This window comes from Thamnophis sirtalis, unplaced genomic scaffold, assembly GCF_051295495.1.
Source record: "Thamnophis sirtalis isolate CommonGarterSnake01/CBP01778 unplaced genomic scaffold, rThaSir2_p1.2 scaffold_6, whole genome shotgun sequence".
Taxonomy (NCBI): domain Eukaryota; kingdom Metazoa; phylum Chordata; class Lepidosauria; order Squamata; family Natricidae; genus Thamnophis; species Thamnophis sirtalis.
The window spans coordinates 13,160,113-13,178,631 of record NW_028261386.1 but is presented as its reverse complement, the minus strand read 5'-3'; the positions used below and the strand labels follow the sequence as shown (position 1 = coordinate 13,178,631).

At 45.0% G+C, this 18,519-nt stretch overlaps 1 protein-coding gene across 1 annotated transcript in view; it reads right to left on the bottom strand.

The window, feature by feature from the left end:
- Positions 1 to 1,796: 1,796 nt before the first annotated feature.
- The window catches only part of MYBBP1A (MYB binding protein 1a), a 91,497-nt gene continuing 74,774 nt past the window's right edge, over positions 1,797 to 18,519 (bottom strand). The window contains exons 24-27 of the mRNA XM_087717220.1: positions 14,109 to 14,222; positions 6,998 to 7,099; positions 5,528 to 5,652; positions 1,797 to 2,815 (exon numbers count right to left, since the gene is read on the bottom strand). Coding sequence (XP_087573346.1) covers positions 2,419 to 2,815; positions 5,528 to 5,652; positions 6,998 to 7,099; positions 14,109 to 14,222 — 738 coding nt within the window. The 3' untranslated portion in view covers positions 1,797 to 2,418. The remainder of the gene's footprint in view (positions 2,816 to 5,527; positions 5,653 to 6,997; positions 7,100 to 14,108; positions 14,223 to 18,519) is intronic.

The window sequence follows — 18,519 nt, the reverse complement described above, 5'->3', positions numbered from 1 at the left end:
AACTGGTTCGAGGGCATGGCAGGCCTGGGGCACTGCCGGTTCCAGCAACCCAAGCTGCCGAACTACTATCAGTTTGGCCAAACCAGTAGCAACACACCACTGGTTCAGTTACAACGGCGCTGAAAAAAGCAATTTATCACTATTTTTACACAACCTTTGCACCACCCCCATGGTCACATGATTAAAATCCAGATGCTTGGCAATTGACTCGTATTTATGACGGTTGCAGCATCCCGGGGTTTTGTGATCGCCTTTTGTGACCTTCTAACAAGACGCTTGGCAATGGGGAAGCTACTTAACAACGGAGTTACTAATTAAACAACTGCAGCAATTCATTTATCATCTGTGGCAGGAAAGGTCATAAAATGAGACAAAACTCCCTTAACAACTGTCTCACTTAGCAAGATAAATGTTGGGCTCAATTTTTGTCGTAAGTCAAGGCCTACCTGTAGTGCTTTGGTCTAATGTCTCTCCAGCTAATTTGGGAAGCACAAGTTATATTTTGAGGAAAAGTTGTAGCCATGCATATATTTTCTAAACAGGTTGGTACCAACAAGACATGATGGGACATCTCTCAGATTCTCTGCACCTGGGACTCCTCCCCTCCGACATATTTAGAGAACATGAGGCTGGAAAACTCTGTTTTAGGTAATGCAAGCAGGCATTTAGTCTTCTCAGAAAGAGAGAACATATTTCCAACTTCTAGTCTGCTTTCTGACAAATCTCTCACTAGATCGGGGTCGACAAGCTTAAACACTCCATGAGTTCTAACCGGAAGACCCGCATTCAATTCTGGAGCAGACTGGAAGTCCAGAATTGGACTGGAAGCTAGGAGAGAGTCTCTTTCTAGCGCAGCATCCTTTTTCCTCTACCTGTCTTAACTGAAAGCCCTATCAATTGTGGAGCCCACTGGAAAACCTGCCCCTTGCCATAGTGTCTTCTCCTGGTGCACCGTGCTTCCCTCCCCACCCCACCCCAAACCAGAAGCTCATCTCAAAATTGTGGCGGCCTCCGGCGATAGAGAGCCACAGCAGAGGAGTGAAAGAGCCACATGCAGCTCCAGAGCCACAGGTTGCTGACCCCCTAGACTAGATCAATCTGCTATTTGCAAAGAGTTGTTTCCTTTAAGGTAGAAACAAGAATACACTTGTTTCCACTGTTCATTAGGAAAAAAAAAACTGAAGAAGGGGGAGAATATAATGGCCATAGATGCCAGTAAAATCCCAAAACAGAGAAACATGATGCAAAAGACCTTTAGAAGGAAGGTGACATGTAATAACTGTTCTAAGTCACTGCAGGCATTGGAAAAGCTAATGGGATGGGGTAAAGGTTCCTCTTGCACGTATGTGCCAGTCGTTCCCGACTCTAGGGGGCGGTGCTCATCTCCGTTTCAAAGCCGAAGAGCCAGCGCTGTCCAAAGACGTCTTCGTGGTCATGTGGCCGGCATGACTAAACTCCAAAGGAGCACGGAACCAAAGTGGTCCCTATTTTTCTACTTGCATTTTTTACGTGCTTTCGAACTGCTAGGTTGGCAGAAGCTGGGAGAAGTAACGGGAGCTCACTCTGTTACACGGCACTAGGGATTCAAACCGCTGAACTGCCGACCTCTCTGCTCCACAAGCTCAGCGTCTTAGCCGCTGAGCCACCGCGTCCCCTTCATGGGATAGTAAGGTATAAACTGTTGCAAAATAAATACCTTTCTGGAGTATACTGCTCAGATTAACGTACTCTGAAATGCTACCAACAGCTCAGTCATTTGGCGCCAGGTGGCATAAACATTCAATGCTTTTTCTGAATTTACACACTGTCTGTTTATTGTAAGAAGTGCCACCTATTCTAAGACAGACGTGCAAAAAGTACAAATTTTTTCACACACACCCGAGCCAAGGCATGTCATTTTAGTCTTAATTTTATAAAGGTTTTAAAAAATATTTTTTTTAAATTCAGAAATATAAGTTCTGTCATTTAACTCCAAGTAACCAAAGCGACATATCTTTAACATCATCGCGTGAGGCCTTCTATTATTATTAAAACCAAGGAGAGGGAACTGATCCACGCATTATATAGAATTTGCTCCAAAGCACCTCGTTTTCCAGGAGCAACTTATAAATTACACTGCGGGGATCATCAAATTAAAACTCATTCACACATCTAAATTTCAGAATGTGTTATGCCATTTGCAGCTTGGCTCTTTTGGAAGCCACGCCAGATGACATGAATTAGGAGAGAGGAAATTGTTCCTGGCCTCACAGGTAGGAAGTCCCAAGAATGTTTATGGCGATGGTGTCCAAGATCAAAAGAAATACAACGGACCAGCTTTAATTCCACCGGCTGGAATCCAGGAGCAGATTTCCCCAGCAACTTTCAAAACACATTTCCCAGAAGTTGATAAAAACAGTATCATCGGTCCCCCAAAATTCAGTCGGTCGCCTTTTTCTTCCCCTTGCCTTGCTGCTTTTTCTTCTTCATGTGGCCACGTGGCCCAGCAGCTCCTTTCGTGGTCCCCGGGGACTGAGCTGCCTTCTTCGCTGGAGGACCCTGCTCAAACGTTTCCCTCCCACCCTCTTCCGCCCCTCGCTTCTTCTTCCTCTTCCTCTTTTTTCTCTTCTTTCCTTCTGAGGGACCCTCAGCCTCGCCAACAGCAGGGGTATTGCTGCTGTTCTCGGGACCGTTCTCCTTGGACTGGCCAGGCTGGGCTTTCTTGCGGTTCTGACGTTTTTTGGTGGCTGGAAGAAATCCCTTTTTCTTCCGCTTTAGGGACTCAACCACGGTTCCGTTCGCGGGCTGTACAGAGACTTTCACCTTCACAGGCCGCCTGCGAATCAAGAACAGAAAACGACCTGTGACATCCACCGCTTAATCTTAATGCAGTGTTTCTCAACCTCAGCCACTTTTAAGATGCCTGGACTTCAACTCCCAGAATTCCCCTACCGCGTTTTCCCGAAAATAAGACAGGGTCTTGTTTTCTTCCCCCCCCCCCCCGAAATAAGCCGTTGGCCTTATTTTCGGGGAGGTCTTATGATTTTTGAGGTGCAGGAGGCGGCAAGCATGGTGAAGTTTTTTAATTTAATTTAATTTTTAAAAATGATAAAAAGACTATATACTTGATTTTGCATATAGTCACGAGGTGGCGCAGTGGTTAGGGTGCAGTACTGCAGGCCACTTCAGTTGACTGCTATCTGCAGTTCAGCGGTTCAAATCTCACCGGCTCAAGGTTGACTCAGCCTTCCATCCTTCCGAGGTGGGTAAAATGAGGACCCGGATTGTTGTTGGGGGCGATATGCTGACTCTGTAAACCGCTTAGAGAGGGCTGAAAGCCCTATGAAGCGGTATATAAGTCTAACTGCTATTGCTAACTGCTAATTGCATTTCCATAACAATAGGAAAATTATACGCTTCAATCCGAGGGGGATGTAATTTAGAAAATACTAGAATGTGTAGAAATGGACAGACTAACGCTTACTATTAAGGTTAAAGAAGAAACGGAATATTTTTTTGATATGGGATACATTTTATCAATAGATAATAGAAACAGAAGTTAAAAAGGAGGAGATATAGAAAGAGGAAATGGTTAAATGGAAAACTGTAAAGAGGATGTTAAGTATTAATATTATATCATTATGTTGCCACGTTTCCCTGAAAATAAGACAGGGTCTTATTTGCTTTTGAGCCCCGAAATAAGCATTTGTCCTTATTTTCAGGGAGGTCTTATTATTTTTGAGGTGCAGGAGGCAGCAAGTGTGGTCACCTCATGGCTGCCGTTGTGTTGCAATATTTTCGGGGAGGCTTATTTTAGCATATGCACTCAAAAGTCCAATTGGGCTTATTATCTGGAGAGGTCTTATTTTCAGGGAAACAGGGTACATGGATTGCCAGGGAATTTTGGGAGTTAGTGCACACAACTTAAAATTGCTGGTAGAGAAACACTCTCCTAATCTAATGCTTCCCCATGTATTACTTAGAATAACAGAGTTAGAAGGGACCTTGGAGATCTTCTAGTCCAACCCCCTGCTTAGACAGGAAACCCTATTCCATTTCAGACAAATCTCTTCTTAAAAACTTCCAGTGTTGGAGCATTCACAACTTCTGGAGGCAAGTTGTTCCACTGATTAATGGTTCTGTCAGGAATTTTCTCCTTAGTTCTAGGTTGCTTCTCTCCTATATATACCCTGTTTCCCTGAAAATAAGACCTCCCTGGATAATAAGCACTTTTGGGTGCATGTGCTAAAATAAGCCCTCCCTGAAAATATTGCAACAAAGCAGCAGCCATGAGGTGATTACACTCGTCACCTCCTGCACCTCAAAAACAATAAGATCTCTCTGAAAATAAGGCCCAGCGCTTATTTGGGGGGGGGTTCCAAAAGAAAATAAGACCCTGTCTTATTTTCGGGGGGGAAATGGTATTAAACTACAACTCCCATCAACCCCACGAACAAGGCCTTCCATCATCAATTAGCCTTTTCTTTTTAAGATCACCCATGAAGTTTTAAGAAACAGACGTTATAAACTGAGCATTCGGAATTGATTCTGGTAAAACGGGCCAAAACATTCTGTTAGGGCAGGGCTGTCAAACTGGCAGCCCGCAGGCTGGATACATCACATAAGGGGGAAAAATACGTCACATGATGGCAACGTGCCTCGGCGAGTTTGACACCTGTGTGTTAGGGGAACTGGGGAGGGGGAGAAATGTTAAAGGCCGCAATCAGCAGGACTACAATACATGGGGGTTGCGATTGCAGCTTTTCTTTTCTTCAAGAGGTCAAGTGTTTATGAACTGTGCCAATTTCCAAGTTCATTTCCCAAAATTAACATGCCTGATCAGGAGGAGGACCAAGGGGTTGCAAGGAGCAGGCAGCTTCTCCTTCTATATGTGTGTATGGGCCTTCCTGTTTGTGTTGACTCCTGGCAACTACTCTAATTGTCAGCCTCTGCTTTGCTGCTGCTTCGGCTGCCATTGAAACGGGGAGGGGGGGCATGGTATTTGGGAGGGGACTACTAATTGTGCTGGAGGAAGATTCTGGAGTTTCTGCTGCCTGTCTTACTGCGCATGCGGAGGAGGTTTCCCGCCAAGGCCAACGACACCGACATTCCATCTTGGTGATGCCTTTCAAAGTTATCTCGCACCTGACACTTGGGAGAATTATGATTGGACTGTAATTGGGATGCCAAGGGGTGGGGAATGGGTTATTCTATATATCATTTGCTTTCGCGCCTAAATAATCAGTCTTCGCTTTGCTACGCTTCTGATCATTTATAATTAGTAAAAGTACACTTGATTTCTATCAATGGAGTCTCGTGGTTTTCTTTCCTAATTATTCAATGGAGGAGTGCTGACACTAATTCCTGAAGTTTTCTGGATAAAATTTCAGAAATGGCTCCACTTGCCTTCTTCCTAGGGCTGAGAGAGAGTGACTGGTTCAAGATCACCCAGCTGACTTTGTGCTGAAGGTGGAACTAGAATTCCCAGTCTCCTGGCTTTTCTAGCACGGTGCTTTAACCATGACACCAAACTGGCTCTATAACTTACTTGAATCCCAGGAGTTTCATAACATTCCAGTACATGTTGTCAAGTTGTATGGACTTCTCAAAATGTTCCTGCTGACCCAGAGTCTGGAGCACACCACGAAGCTCAGTCAGATCTATGCTGAAGGCCTGAAAAGTAAATAGAAGAATACTAGAATTGCATTCAATAAAGAAGTCGCTTAAAGTGGTAGCTATAGAAAAAAGAGTTGCTCTCTGTTCCCTGCAAATTCATTGAGAAAAGGATGTGAATGAATGATTCACTCATTCTATCAATGAATGGCTCATTGTATGTGTGGTCCCAAGTAGGGATCACACAGTCAACCGGTCTGATCCCCGGATTCACAATGCAATACTTGCCCTCAAAACCAAACAGGCATCCTTAGAGCGTAATCCAATCCAAAAACCTTGTCGGGATCTCTAGAAACTTGATAGGGGCACAAGAACACTGGGTTTTGTTTGGAAAACAATTGTTTCTCCCAAAATAAGACCTTCTCAGATAATAAGCCCAATTGGGCTTTGGAGCACATGTACTAAAATAAGCCCTCCCCCAAAATATTGCAACACAGCAGCAGCCATGAGGTGACCACGCTCACTGCCTCCTGCACCTCAAAAATAATAAGATCTCCCCAAAAATAAGGCCAAGTGCTTTTTAAGGGAGGAGGGGAAGAAATAAGACGCTGTCTTATTTTCGAGAGAACACAGTAAGTCTAAGTGCTATTGCTATTGCTACTGCATGAATATTGACCCAGAGTTAATTCAATGCAGGGATGCTAACTTTAGAGTTTTGGGTGCTCTCTAAGCTTGGTTGTTTAGTTGCAGATGTTTCATTGCCCAGCTAGGTAACATCATCAGTACAAGAGCCTGTAAGTTAATGGAATGTCTACCAATAAACCAAGCTCAGAGAGCACAAAAAAAGAAGAGATCTTTAGATCAACCCTGAGTTACTTCTATTCTCTTCTTTTGGATTCTTAAGGTAAAGGTTCCCCTCGCACATATGTGCTAGTCATTCTCTCACTCTAGGGGGCGGTGCTCATCTCGGTTTCAAAGCCAAAGAGTCAGCGCTATCCGAAGACAAGACGTGGTCATGTGGCCGGCATGACTAAACGCCGAAGGCGCACGGAACGCTGTTACCTTCCCACCAAAGGTGGTTCCTATATTTCTTCTTGCATTTTTACATGCTTTCCAACTGCTAGGTTGGCAGAAGCTGGGACAAGTAATGGGAGCTCACTCCGCTATACGGCGCTCAGGATTCGAACTGCCGAACTACCGACTTTTCTGCTCGACAAGCTCAGGGTCTTAGCCACTGAGCCACCGCACAGTGACTAAAGCTTACTTTAGTCTCCAAAGAATTCCTAGACAAACAAAAAGTACAACAATGACTTTTAAGTCCAAGGAAAACTTTGTGAGCAGCGAATATAAAGAGGGAAATATTGGCATTGCAAAGAAGAATCAGATAGTAAGAAGGACAACATACCTGTTGGGTCACTATTTTGATGAGGCAGCTCAACAGCTCCAGACACTTGATGACCTTCTCCCGGTCCACCTTAACTTTGAACTCACCCACTTTCTTCAATGTCTATTTTAAAAAAAAAAGGGCAGGTGGGGAGAAGTTATAACCTAGAACAGTGTTTCTCAACCTTGGCTACTTGAAGATGTCTGGACTTCAACTTCCAGAATTCCCCAGCCAGCGAATGCTGGCTGGGGAATTCTGGGAGTTGAAGTCCAGACATCTTCAAGTGGCCAAGGTTGAGAAACACTGACCTAGAAAATCACAAGAATGCTTCCTTGCTCCTCCTACAGACCCTTGTATATTTGCATCATTCCTGTAAAATAAAATAAGGCTCCGACAACTTTATGAAAGTCCTTCGTGCCAAGTTAGATTGCTGGCCTAATATGAGAAATATTGACACAGGCCTGAGGAACTAAATTGAGTCTAGAGGTGGATTCCTCTCTCCTACACCTACACTTTTTGCGCACGTGTGCGCATGCGCAGTGCAATAAAAATTGTTCTACACATGCGCAGAAGCAAAAAACACAACGACGGCACCTATGGCGCCACCCAGAGAACCGGTTTGGGGGCATGGCAGGCCTGGGTCACTGCCAGTTCCAGCACCCCAGGCAGCCAAATCACTACCAGTTTGGCTGAACCAGTCTGAACTGGTAGGAACCCACCACTGCTCCAGCTGTTTGTCAGCCTCACTGATGCCTGACTCTGAAGGCAGCTGATAACTGGCATAAGGCTCTGGCTTCCTCTCTGCCTCCGACACAGAGCCCTCATCCGAGCCTTCCCCAAACTCCAGGACTGGCCCATGTTCCTCCCCAACCTCCTCACTGTCCGAATCTGCTGCCAGCTCAGCTCTGTTAGCTGCTGGTGAGCCACAACAGTATCATCTAATGGTCCCTAAACAAATGATGTGCAAGATAAGGAGCACTTCTATACGAGGAGGGTCTTTCTCCCGAGACTCTTAGAAGCCAAAATTCAATGCAGGGAGTCACAGGAAGGTGTTTTCAGAGTAAAAAATAAATACAAAATAAGAAGATGCATTAAAGTAAAAAAAAAAACACGTGCATAAAACACTAAAAGCTTGTCTAGATCAGAACTCCCATCAGAGACAGTCAGGCTGGCTAATAAAACGAGGAGAAAATGACAATGCAGAACATCTGAAGGACGGGGAAAAGCTGATTTGACTGCTGTTTTGACATACTGAGCAAGCTCTTCAGTCCAATTTCTCCCTCGCCTTTCTCTGCACGAGGCCTAATTTCACTGAACTTTGCCTGGAAGTTTTGGAAGGGATTCACGAGCGAGAAGGAACTCTGGCCAAGCCGTGTATCTTCTGGAGCCCCCCCCTCCCACACACACACACCGCCATTCCGGAATCCTTAAAAGAACAGCCGTGCAGATTCATAATGAAGATGCCTCACTGAGGCTAACATCTGGCTGGCCTGTGCTGCCTTGTGCCTCATGGTACGGCCCTGGGATGCTGTGGAAATGCCTTCCCCGAGCAAAGGAGGATGCCGGTACCATCGGTGAGCCAATTTCTTATGGGGGCCTGACAAGTTTTGCTGGAATGCAGCCTTAAGTCTTCAAGAAGGTTATTCCTGGGCTGAGTCTTACAGGTAGTCCTCCACTTACGACTGCAATTGAGACCAGAATTTATGTGGCTAAGTGAGAAATTTGTGAGGTGAGTTTTGCCCCATTTTACGGCTTTCCTCCCCACGTTTGTTAAGTGAATCCCTGCCGTTGTTGCAGTTAGTAACCCGGTTGTTACGTGAATCGGGTTTCCTCGCGGACTTTGCGTGTCAGAAGGTCGCAAAAGGTGGATCACATGACCTCGGGACATTGCAGCCGTCGTAAATGTGAGTCGGTTCTCAAGCATCCGAAATGTAAATCACGTCGGGATGTCGCAACGGTTGTGTGAAAAATTGATCCTGTCACTTTTTTTTCAGCGCCGCTGTAACTTCAAATGGTCACTAAGTGGAACTGTTGTAAGTCGAGGACCACCTGTATTAGAAGGCAAGACTTCCCGTTTGGGCTAAGAGATTCTGACAGGAAAAATCTAAAAACCATACCAGATCAACCCTGCATTTGGCAACAGCCACAGCCGTCGCCATTGGGGTGAAATAGTAAGAAAGGCCCCTTTATTCTCAAACATAGGTAGTCCTCGACTGCACAATTTGTTTAGTGACGGTTCGAAGTTACAGTGGCCCCCCAAAAAAGTGACTTACGACCATTTTTCTCACTCATGACCATTGCAGCATTCCCACAGTCACATGATTTACATTTAGATTCATGACGATGGGTTCATATTTATGACGGTTGCCGTGTCCCGTGGGTCATGGGACAAGCTTTTGTGGCCTTTTGTGGAGTCAAGGGGGAAGCCAGGTTCGCTTAACAACCAGGTTAATCAGGAGTTTTCCATTCAATTGTATAGAATGAGCAGGATGTCTCTTTTGTGTTTTAGTTTTATAGTTAAACTATAGTTATAGTTAAAAGAGATGGCTCTTTCCCTCCTGCCAATTACCTCCCTGCGACCAATTAGATCTCATAGATTAGGCCTCCTCCGAGTACCATCTGCCAGTCAGTGTCGACTGGCAACTACACGGAGGAGAGCCTTTTCAGTAGTAGCTCCGACCCTTTGGAACGATCTCCCCGTGGAGATTCGTACCCTCACCACCCTCCAGACCTTCCGCACAGCCCTCAAGACCTGGCTAGCCCGTCAGGCCTGGGGATAAAGCTAATTTGTCCCCACCCGAATGATGAATGAATGTTGCCTACTATTTTACTTCTATGTATTGTTTGTGTCTATTGTCTGTACCCTCCCTTCCTTATTTTATGTAAGCCGCCCTGAGTCCCCTCAGGGAAAAGGGCGGCCTATAAATACTAATAAAATCCTAAAAAAATCCTAAATCCTAGTTTTATAGTTAGAATGTACACCGAAGATGGCGTTTAATTTAATTCTACGAGGTACAATGACAATAAACAAAACTAAACGAAATTAAACTAAAGTAAAGTAAACACTAGACTAATTTAACAACTGCAGCAACTCACTTAACAAACGTGGGGAGAAAAATGGTAAAATGGGACCCCACTCACTTAACAAGTTTCCCACTTAGGAATGTAGAGTCTGAGCTCAATTGTGGCCATAATTCTAAAACTACCTGTAAAGGCTCGATTTGGGTGTGGATTGGGAGTCCCCAACCCCCCCCCCCAACCGGGCCATGGATTGGCACCTGTCTACGGCATGCCAGAAACCAGGTGGCGCAAACAAGTGAAGCCCCATCCATATGATTCAGGCATCACGTGAAACCACGCCCCCTTCCGATCCACGGAAAAACCTCTTTCCACCAGTCCCTGGTGCTCAAAAGGTTGAGGGCCTCTGGTGTAGATCACTATTCTTCTCCCCCCCCCCCAACAAAATACTGTAGGTTTGGACTACAACTTCAGGAACTCCAAGTCAATATGGTCTTAAAGTGCGTCTAGTCAAGGCTATGGTTTTCCCAGTTGCAACGTATGGCTGTGAAAGTTGGACCATAAGAAAGGCTGAGCGCTAAAGAATTGAGGCCTTTGAACCATGATGCGGGAGAAGACTCCAGTGAGTCCCTTGGACTGCAAGGGGATCAAACTGATCAGTCCCAGAGGAGATCAAGCCTGACTGCTCTTTAGAAGGCCAGATCCTGAAGATGAAACTCAAGTACTTTGGCCACCTAATGAGAGGGAAGGACTCCCTGGAGAAGAGCCTCATTCAGGGAATAACTGAGGGCAAAAGAAGAAGGGGACGACAGAGAATGAGGTGGCTGAATGGAGTCACTGAAGCAGTCAGTGTGAGCTTGAATGGACTCCAGAGGATGGTAGAGGACAGGAAGGCCAGGAGGAACGTTGTCCATAGAGTCGCGATGGGTCAGACATGACTTCGCAACTAACAACAACATGGTCTTAATATTTTTAGGTTGAAGAAGGCTGATTACACATTCCTGAACGTACATTTTATACACTGTTATCTTGCTCCTGCCTCCTCCATCACCTGAAGATAAGCTCAGGTTCCCTTCTCACCTTACCTCCTTCCCACTAAATTGAAATATAGGTAGCACGCACACCAACACATTCACTATCGGCTTTATTTCTAGTTCTCACAAGAGTGATTGCTTTAAAAATAGGGCACACCCTGCAGCATTTTTCTAAGGCTTTTTAAAATTCAGTACATACGGCGTAACATCAAGTCTTCAGGGTTTTCAATAATCAATCATAGAAATCTGAAGTTAATTTCCTTCAGGCATAATTTCCAAATGGTTATTGTTTGTTTATGAGCCAAGAGCAATAATAAAATATATATCAAATACTATATATTTTATCTATAATCTCTACAAATCATATTTATATATCTATATACACACAAACACACCGGAGGTGGGTGGGGTGGGGGGGCATTCAGCAGCAATCCAAAGTTATGGCAGACTTGCACCAAGACTTTGTACTGTTGTTAAACACATGGTCGTAACTCAAGGACTACTCCCCCTCCCCCGTGTGAATGTGTACATGCACGCACACACAATCACCACTGCAGTCATGTGATTGCAGTCTGGTTGCTTGGCAAGCAGGCCATATTTATAACCAGTTGCAGTGTCTTCCTGTTATGTGATTTGAAACTTTTGCTGATTTCTGCCCAAAAAAATATATTACTACACATTTATCTTTAGAAAAAAAAATAAAAAGAAATCTCCACAAGGAATTCCAATTTCAAAATCAAATTCATCTGGAGACACCGAAGTATCATTAACAGAGTAACAGAGTTGGAAGGGACCTTGTAGGTCATCTAGTCCAACCCCCTGCCCAAGCAGGAGACCCTTCACCATTTCTGACAAATGGCAATCCAGTCTCTTCTTGAAAGCTTCCAGTGATGAAGCTCCCACAACCTCTGAAGGCAACTTCTGTTCTGTTGGTTGATTGCTCTCACTGTCAGAAAATTTATCCTTATTTCCAGGTTGAATCTCTGCTTGGTCAGTTTCCATCCATTATTCATCATTCATTTAGTCTAAGGCAGTGCTTTAACATACTGGCTGGAGAATTCTGGGAGACGAACTCCACACATCTTAAAGTTGCCAAAGATGAGAAACACTAAGCAAGTCTATGCAAATGCTTGCCGTTCACCCTGCAGTGGATTCAAATTCAGTATAAGTAACTCTGATGTAACTACATGGAGATATTGAACTAAGTGAATACTATTTTAGACAAGCATTGCACCTTCTCTCATTACTTATTTCCCCTTTCCTGGGTCGTCCTCCTCCTCCTCCTCCTCCTCCTCCTCCTCCTCCTCCTCCTCCTCCTCCTCCTCCTTCTTCTTCTTCTTCTTCTTCTTCTGTTTGCCTCTGTTATGGCCCGCCAGTTGCCAGCAGAGCTGGCGGCAGACTGAAACAATGAGGAGGTTGGGGAGGAACTTGGGCCAGTGCTGGAGTCTGAGGAAGGCTCTGATGGATGCTCTGCGTCAGAGGCAGAGATAGAGCCAGGGCTGTCCAACATTTCTCAGCCACAGGAGAGGCAGCTGCCTTTGGAGGCTGATATGAGTGAGGAGGAAGAACAGCTGGAGCCTGTTTTAGATGCACGTATGCACAGAGCAGTTAGGAGAGGTGAACAACGGAGGACAAGGAGTCGACTCGGGAAGCAAAGCACACGTGGACGCTGAATGGCCCCTCCCTGGCTGGGGAGTAAATAGAAGGAAAGGGGAGTGGTTGTCGTAGGAGACAACAGTTCGTATTTCTGAAAATTTCGCTCATTGTGTTTCGTGGCTCTAATTTGCAGCCTTTGGGCTGGGAGCTCACAGACTTGCAATTATCGTAAGGAACTGATAAGGTCTGTTACTGCAGTTTACTCCGTGAAGGACTATTGCCTGGACTTTTTGGTGGGTGAATGCAATTAATTCACAAGAGATAAATAAAGAGGGGTTTTTTTATGACAAGGAGTCTGTTTCTTGCTTCTGCTACGGCTGAGTCAGAACAGCCTCTTTGCTATGTAATGCCTATAAGATAATCCTCGACTTACAACTGACCATTCAGTGATCACTCAAAGTTACAATGCACTTCCACTGAATGGCTCCTTGGAGAAGGAACACGAAGACTATTAACAAAAAAGAGAATTAAGTCTGGGTAAATAGCAAAGTGTGAGTAGGAGATAGACTGTCCCATCTCGATTCTCTTCATTGTAAAAAGGAGGGAAGGGGAAACACTGTTAGGCTTTCAAGAATGATGTCAGCCCTTCTAGGTAGGCCAGGTCAGGAAATAAGATACCACCAAAATTCTACTTTATTAATACCAGCTAAAATACTACATTGACAGTGTTTCTCCTATCTCCCCCTTCCTCTTATACCAAGGAGAATCAAGATGGGGCAATCTTGAGTATCTACAGACCCCTCACACCATGGACACAAACTGTTTCAACTTCTACCCTTGAAATGGCGCTAGAGGGCATTGCACACTAGAACAACTAGACACGAGGACAGTTTTGCCCCCATGCCATCACTCTAATTCCCACAACACTGTCAAACTATCTAGTAAGGCTCTAATACTATTATTATTCTCCTCATATTTCCTATTACCTGTCTCCTTATCTTCTATAACAACTATAACTTTGTTGTTGGTATCTTACGATATATATTGTTTATTTAGTATCCTAGTATGCTTTATGTTGATTGCTTATTTAACATCCCATGACTATCACTAAGTATTGTATCTTATGATTTACGATGCATGCATTTTTTACGATGATTATGATCATGACTTATCACTTATCGCTTGCATGTACACTGACAGCTTATGCAGCAGAAACAAATTTCTTGTGTGTCGAATCACACGTGGCCAATAAAGAATTCTAAATGTTTATTGAAATGTTTTACTGTTTTCCCAGGCTAGGCTCATACTTTATTAACAGGCACCACCAATCTTTTTCCAAACTCATCTCTGTTGCTTTAAAACAGCCCGTTTTCAGTTTCAGCACTCACGTGTTTCTTTTTTCCCCAACACGTGAACAGGGATTAGAAAAGAAAGAGGAATACGATGCGTATCAGGAAATGTAAAGTCAGAGCGATTCATCCTACCTCCGTAATTTGATGGGTGCTTTCTCTGATGAAATCTTCCCACTCTTTTCCAGACAATGAAAGCTTGAAACACTTATTCTGCAGGGCTTTCTGAAGAAGCAGACACGCCTGGGCCTGAAACAGAAATTTGAGGGGTGGGGGAGAGGGGAGGAGAAGAAGGGAGATGGTGAGATGGAATCCTTTTTTCTCGAATAACAAGCAGAGAATTCACAGGGTAGCGGTTAAAAGATTCTTCGGAGCTTGTAGGAATGATCACCTAGCCCTGTGATGGCGAACCTATGGCACGGCACGCATGCCAGAGGTGGCACACAGAGCCCTCTCTGTGGGCACATGCGCCATCACCAGCTGTTCTTCTGGTTTCTGGCACGCTGGTCTTTGCAAGCGTTGGAAAATGTCTCCAAAAATGGCCTGGAAAACAGCCAAAAAACCAGCCCCAAAAAGGCATGCATGTGCCGGCCAGCTTTGGGCTTCTAATGCCCTGGCATGCGCAAAGACCAATTGGCTGATGCGTGTGCTGGAAACCCGAAGACCAGCTGGCTAGCATGTGCACTGGCTTGCGGCTTGCGCACATGCATACAAGTTCCAGGTTGGGCACTCAGTGCCGAAAAGGTTTGCCATCATTGACCTAACTGTTCTGATCCTCCTCGTCCCACACCAACACACTTAGAGCCAAAGATAAGTTATGGCATTTAATTAACAGACAGACAGGTCCTTTGCAGCAAACCGGCACAGACAAGCTTGGGCAGGAATCCAGTACAGATAAGCCGTGGCAGCAATCCAGCCTTCCAAGCTCACGATAATGTTCTCCAACATTAGTTCCTGCATTGACTTCTGCAAGAGGGGCGTGCACACAAGCAGTCATTTTATAGTCTGGAGAGAAGCCTAATGACCACCAGCTGAGTGCAATTACTTCCTGTACTTGCGCAACTGATGCCTATTAGTTCTTCGGTGCCGGGCATCCAGGAACAACTCACTGCTGGCGTCCGGATCACTCTCCCTTGTCTCCTCCCCACTGGTCCAAGGCTCAGGTGCCTCCTGGTGGCCAACCAGCCTCTCTGTGCCCTGATCAGAGTCGGAACCCTATCCAGGGTCCTCCACCTCCTCCAGAGCCGACCCATAGGGCCCCTCACTGTCGGAGTCTGGTGGCAGCTCCAACGGCTCCTGCTGGGCCACAACACCTAACCTTTACCTAAAACACCTTAAAACAAAACAGCAGATGGATTGTCCCAACCACACAATCCAAGGGAAAGGTACAGTTTTGAGGTTTTGCAGACCAAAGCCACAATTGTGCTCCCTTGTTCTCCAAAACACCTTTGTTCCTTTGAGTCTGATGCATTGCAGAGTTCTAGAAACCGGCCAAGTTTCTCAAAATCCCCAAAGACACGGTTCAAATGTGGCCGCGGTGATTTAAACCCCTCGGCAACTAGGTTTTCATACTAAAGTAAAACCCTAAATACCTTTGCCGTTATTTCCGATCTTTATCAAAACGGCTTAAAGAGGCAGCCTAATTGGTCGAAGGACTGCCGTGGGACGCTAATTGCAATATTGCTTTACCTCTGCATTTTTAAGCAAAACTGCCTCGTTCATGCTAACAGTATTCAGATCAAAGCTCAGTAATATTTTGCACTGCCTATTTCTCCAAATTTGAACTCTTGCTCTCTCTCTCTCAGCCCAAACCAATAATGGTATTCTATTTTCTTCACTACCGGGTCGGTAGCGGGAGCGCGCACAGAAGGTCCTTGATGATGTCTGGGTGGGCGGGCGAAGCTGTGCGCCGCTTCCACTACCGGTTTGCCCCAAACCGGTGCAAACTGGCAGCATAGAACCTCTGTCCCAACCCATCTCACAGGGTTGCGGTTGTGGGATAAATAGAAGGAGGCGGGGTGTGTTAGATACGCTTGCCATCTTGAGTTATTTGTAAAAATAATAAAGGTGGCATACAAATTAAACAAAAATAAACACTTAAAATTTTGTGAGAGAGTTATTGACCCCAAGATTTGCAGAAAAATACAATACAGTAGCAGAGTTGGAAGGGACCTTGGAGGTCTTCTAGTCCAACCCCCTACCTAGGCAGGAAACCCTATACCGTTCCAGACAAATGGCTATCCAACATCTTCTTAAAGACTTCCAGTATTGGGCATTCACAACTTCTGTAGGGAAGTTATTCCATTGATTAATTGTTCTAACTGTCAGGAAATTTCTCCTCTGTTCTAAGTTGCTTCTCTCCTTGATTAGTTTCCACCCATTGCTTCTTGTTCTACCCTCAGGTGCCTTGGAGAATAGTTTGACTCCCTCTTCTTTGTAGCAACCCCTGAGATATTGGAACACTGCTATCATGTCTCCTCCAGTCCTTTTTTCTATTAAAGTAGAAATTCCCAGTTCCTGCATTCTTCATTGATAAATGAATATCAATGAAGAAAAATATAGCTAAAGTCAACATGGTTGCATGTGGAAATGGAAAGGAAGTATGAGCAAACCAAGGAAAACCAAACTATCTAACACAAGGTGTCAAACTCACGGCCCGCGGACTGAATCCGGCCCACAGGGTGTTTAGATCTGGACAGTGAGGCTGCCTTGGAAATAGCTAACATCCAGCCCGTGGTGCCTTTGCCAGAGAAAACGGAGTTCGGAGGGGGGAGGGATGCCAGTCCTCTGCCAGCAAAAATGTTTGGAGGTGGGTCTGTTTTCTCTGGAAGAGGGTTGCAGGAGGCCGTTGCGGCCAAAAACAGAGTTCGGGAGCCCATTTTCGCTGGAAAAGCACTCAGGCCAAGTGACCAAGGCCACCCTGGCCATTCTTTGTCAAGCTGGCCATGCCAATTTTGGCTCCCCGAGATCAAACCCAACCTGATGCGGCCCTCAATGAAATCAAGTTTGACACCCCTGATCTAACATCTATTATCATGCCACTTACTGAAAGAAACATTAACAGAAATAAAACATGAATGAGAATGAATACAAAACTTAGCAAAGGGTTCAACACCCAATAGTGAACAAGACAAGGATATGAATTGTCCCCTTGGCTTTTTAATACACTTATGGATAGAGGAGGTCAAGGGATTGTGGAATTCTTGATGATCTCTGAATTTCGTTATTTTCAAGTTCAACGCTGAACTAGAGAAACTCTCTTTTATTCTGTAAGTAGCGTTAAGCAGTGGCGGTAGAAGTATGAGCGGATGTATTTTTGTATGCAGACAATAAGGAGCAGCTGGTGGGGAGCCGAAATAATTTGCAGTGAAAGGTAAGATAAGCTGTAGGATGGAATGAGACTTCCTGTTCTAAAAGCTAATGCACCGAAGATCAAAATCACTGCATTTGACAAGACAAATGGGGCGGAGAATTGCAAATTATGTATCAATGGTTAAAAAAAAAAAGTAGGACAAATCGAAAAAGTGTGTACATTGGTATAACAGCAAAACCAGCACAATGGGTGGGGAAATTTTAAAACATGGCAGCAGGGGTAAGAAAAGCAATAGAAAGTATGATCAGAAGTGTAAACACTGTGCAGATATTTTTTTTTTTAGACATTTTATTAGGATTTATAGGCCGCCCTTTTCCCTGAGGAGACTCAGGGTGGCTTACAATCGCAGGGAAGGGGGTGCAATACCAAAAGACAAACAATATGTGAACAGAATAAAATAATAAAACACAACTTGCATTCAACAGTCAACACTCGGGCGGGTAAATTGGGAACCTATCCCCAGGCCTGATGGGAGAGCCAGGTCTTAAGGGCTGTGCGGAAGGTCTGGATGGTGGTGAGGGTACGGATCTCGACGGGGAGGTCGTTCCACAGGGTCGGAGCTGCAACAGAAAAGGCTCTCCTCCGTGTAGTCGCCAGTCGACATTGACTGGCAGATGGGATTCGGAGGAGGCCCAGTGTAGAAGAGCATACCGCTGCTCACTTTGTTCTTGGGTGGGTGCAGTGGTGTATTAACCCTTGAGCAGACCAAGCACATGCTAAGGGCACCAGGCCCAAAAGGGGCACCACAAAGTTGAGAAAGAAAAATAAACAATGAAGATTTGTACAGTATATACAAAGGAGGGAGGCACCAAGATTTGTCAGTGTTTAGGGCACCAGTGAGCCTTAATCCACCACTGGGTGGGTGTAGACAAGTGATAGCTAACCTTTTCAGCACTGAGTGCCGAAAGTGTGTATTGTTAAGTAAGCTCCCCGTTGTGAGAGCGAGTACGTTCAGCGAAGCGTTGTGAGAGTTGTGTTGGAGAACACGCAAACCAGCATACAGAGACACAGCAGTTTAAATAGGCTTGTTACTTTCGTGGAAATAGAGGTATCAGAGTCCATCAAACAGTCCAAGTCATATACGGATAAGACAGTCAGTCATCAATGTTTTTCAGTTAAGGGATAATCCAAATAACATAGTCCAGTATCATATAATCAGTTCAGTACTCAAAG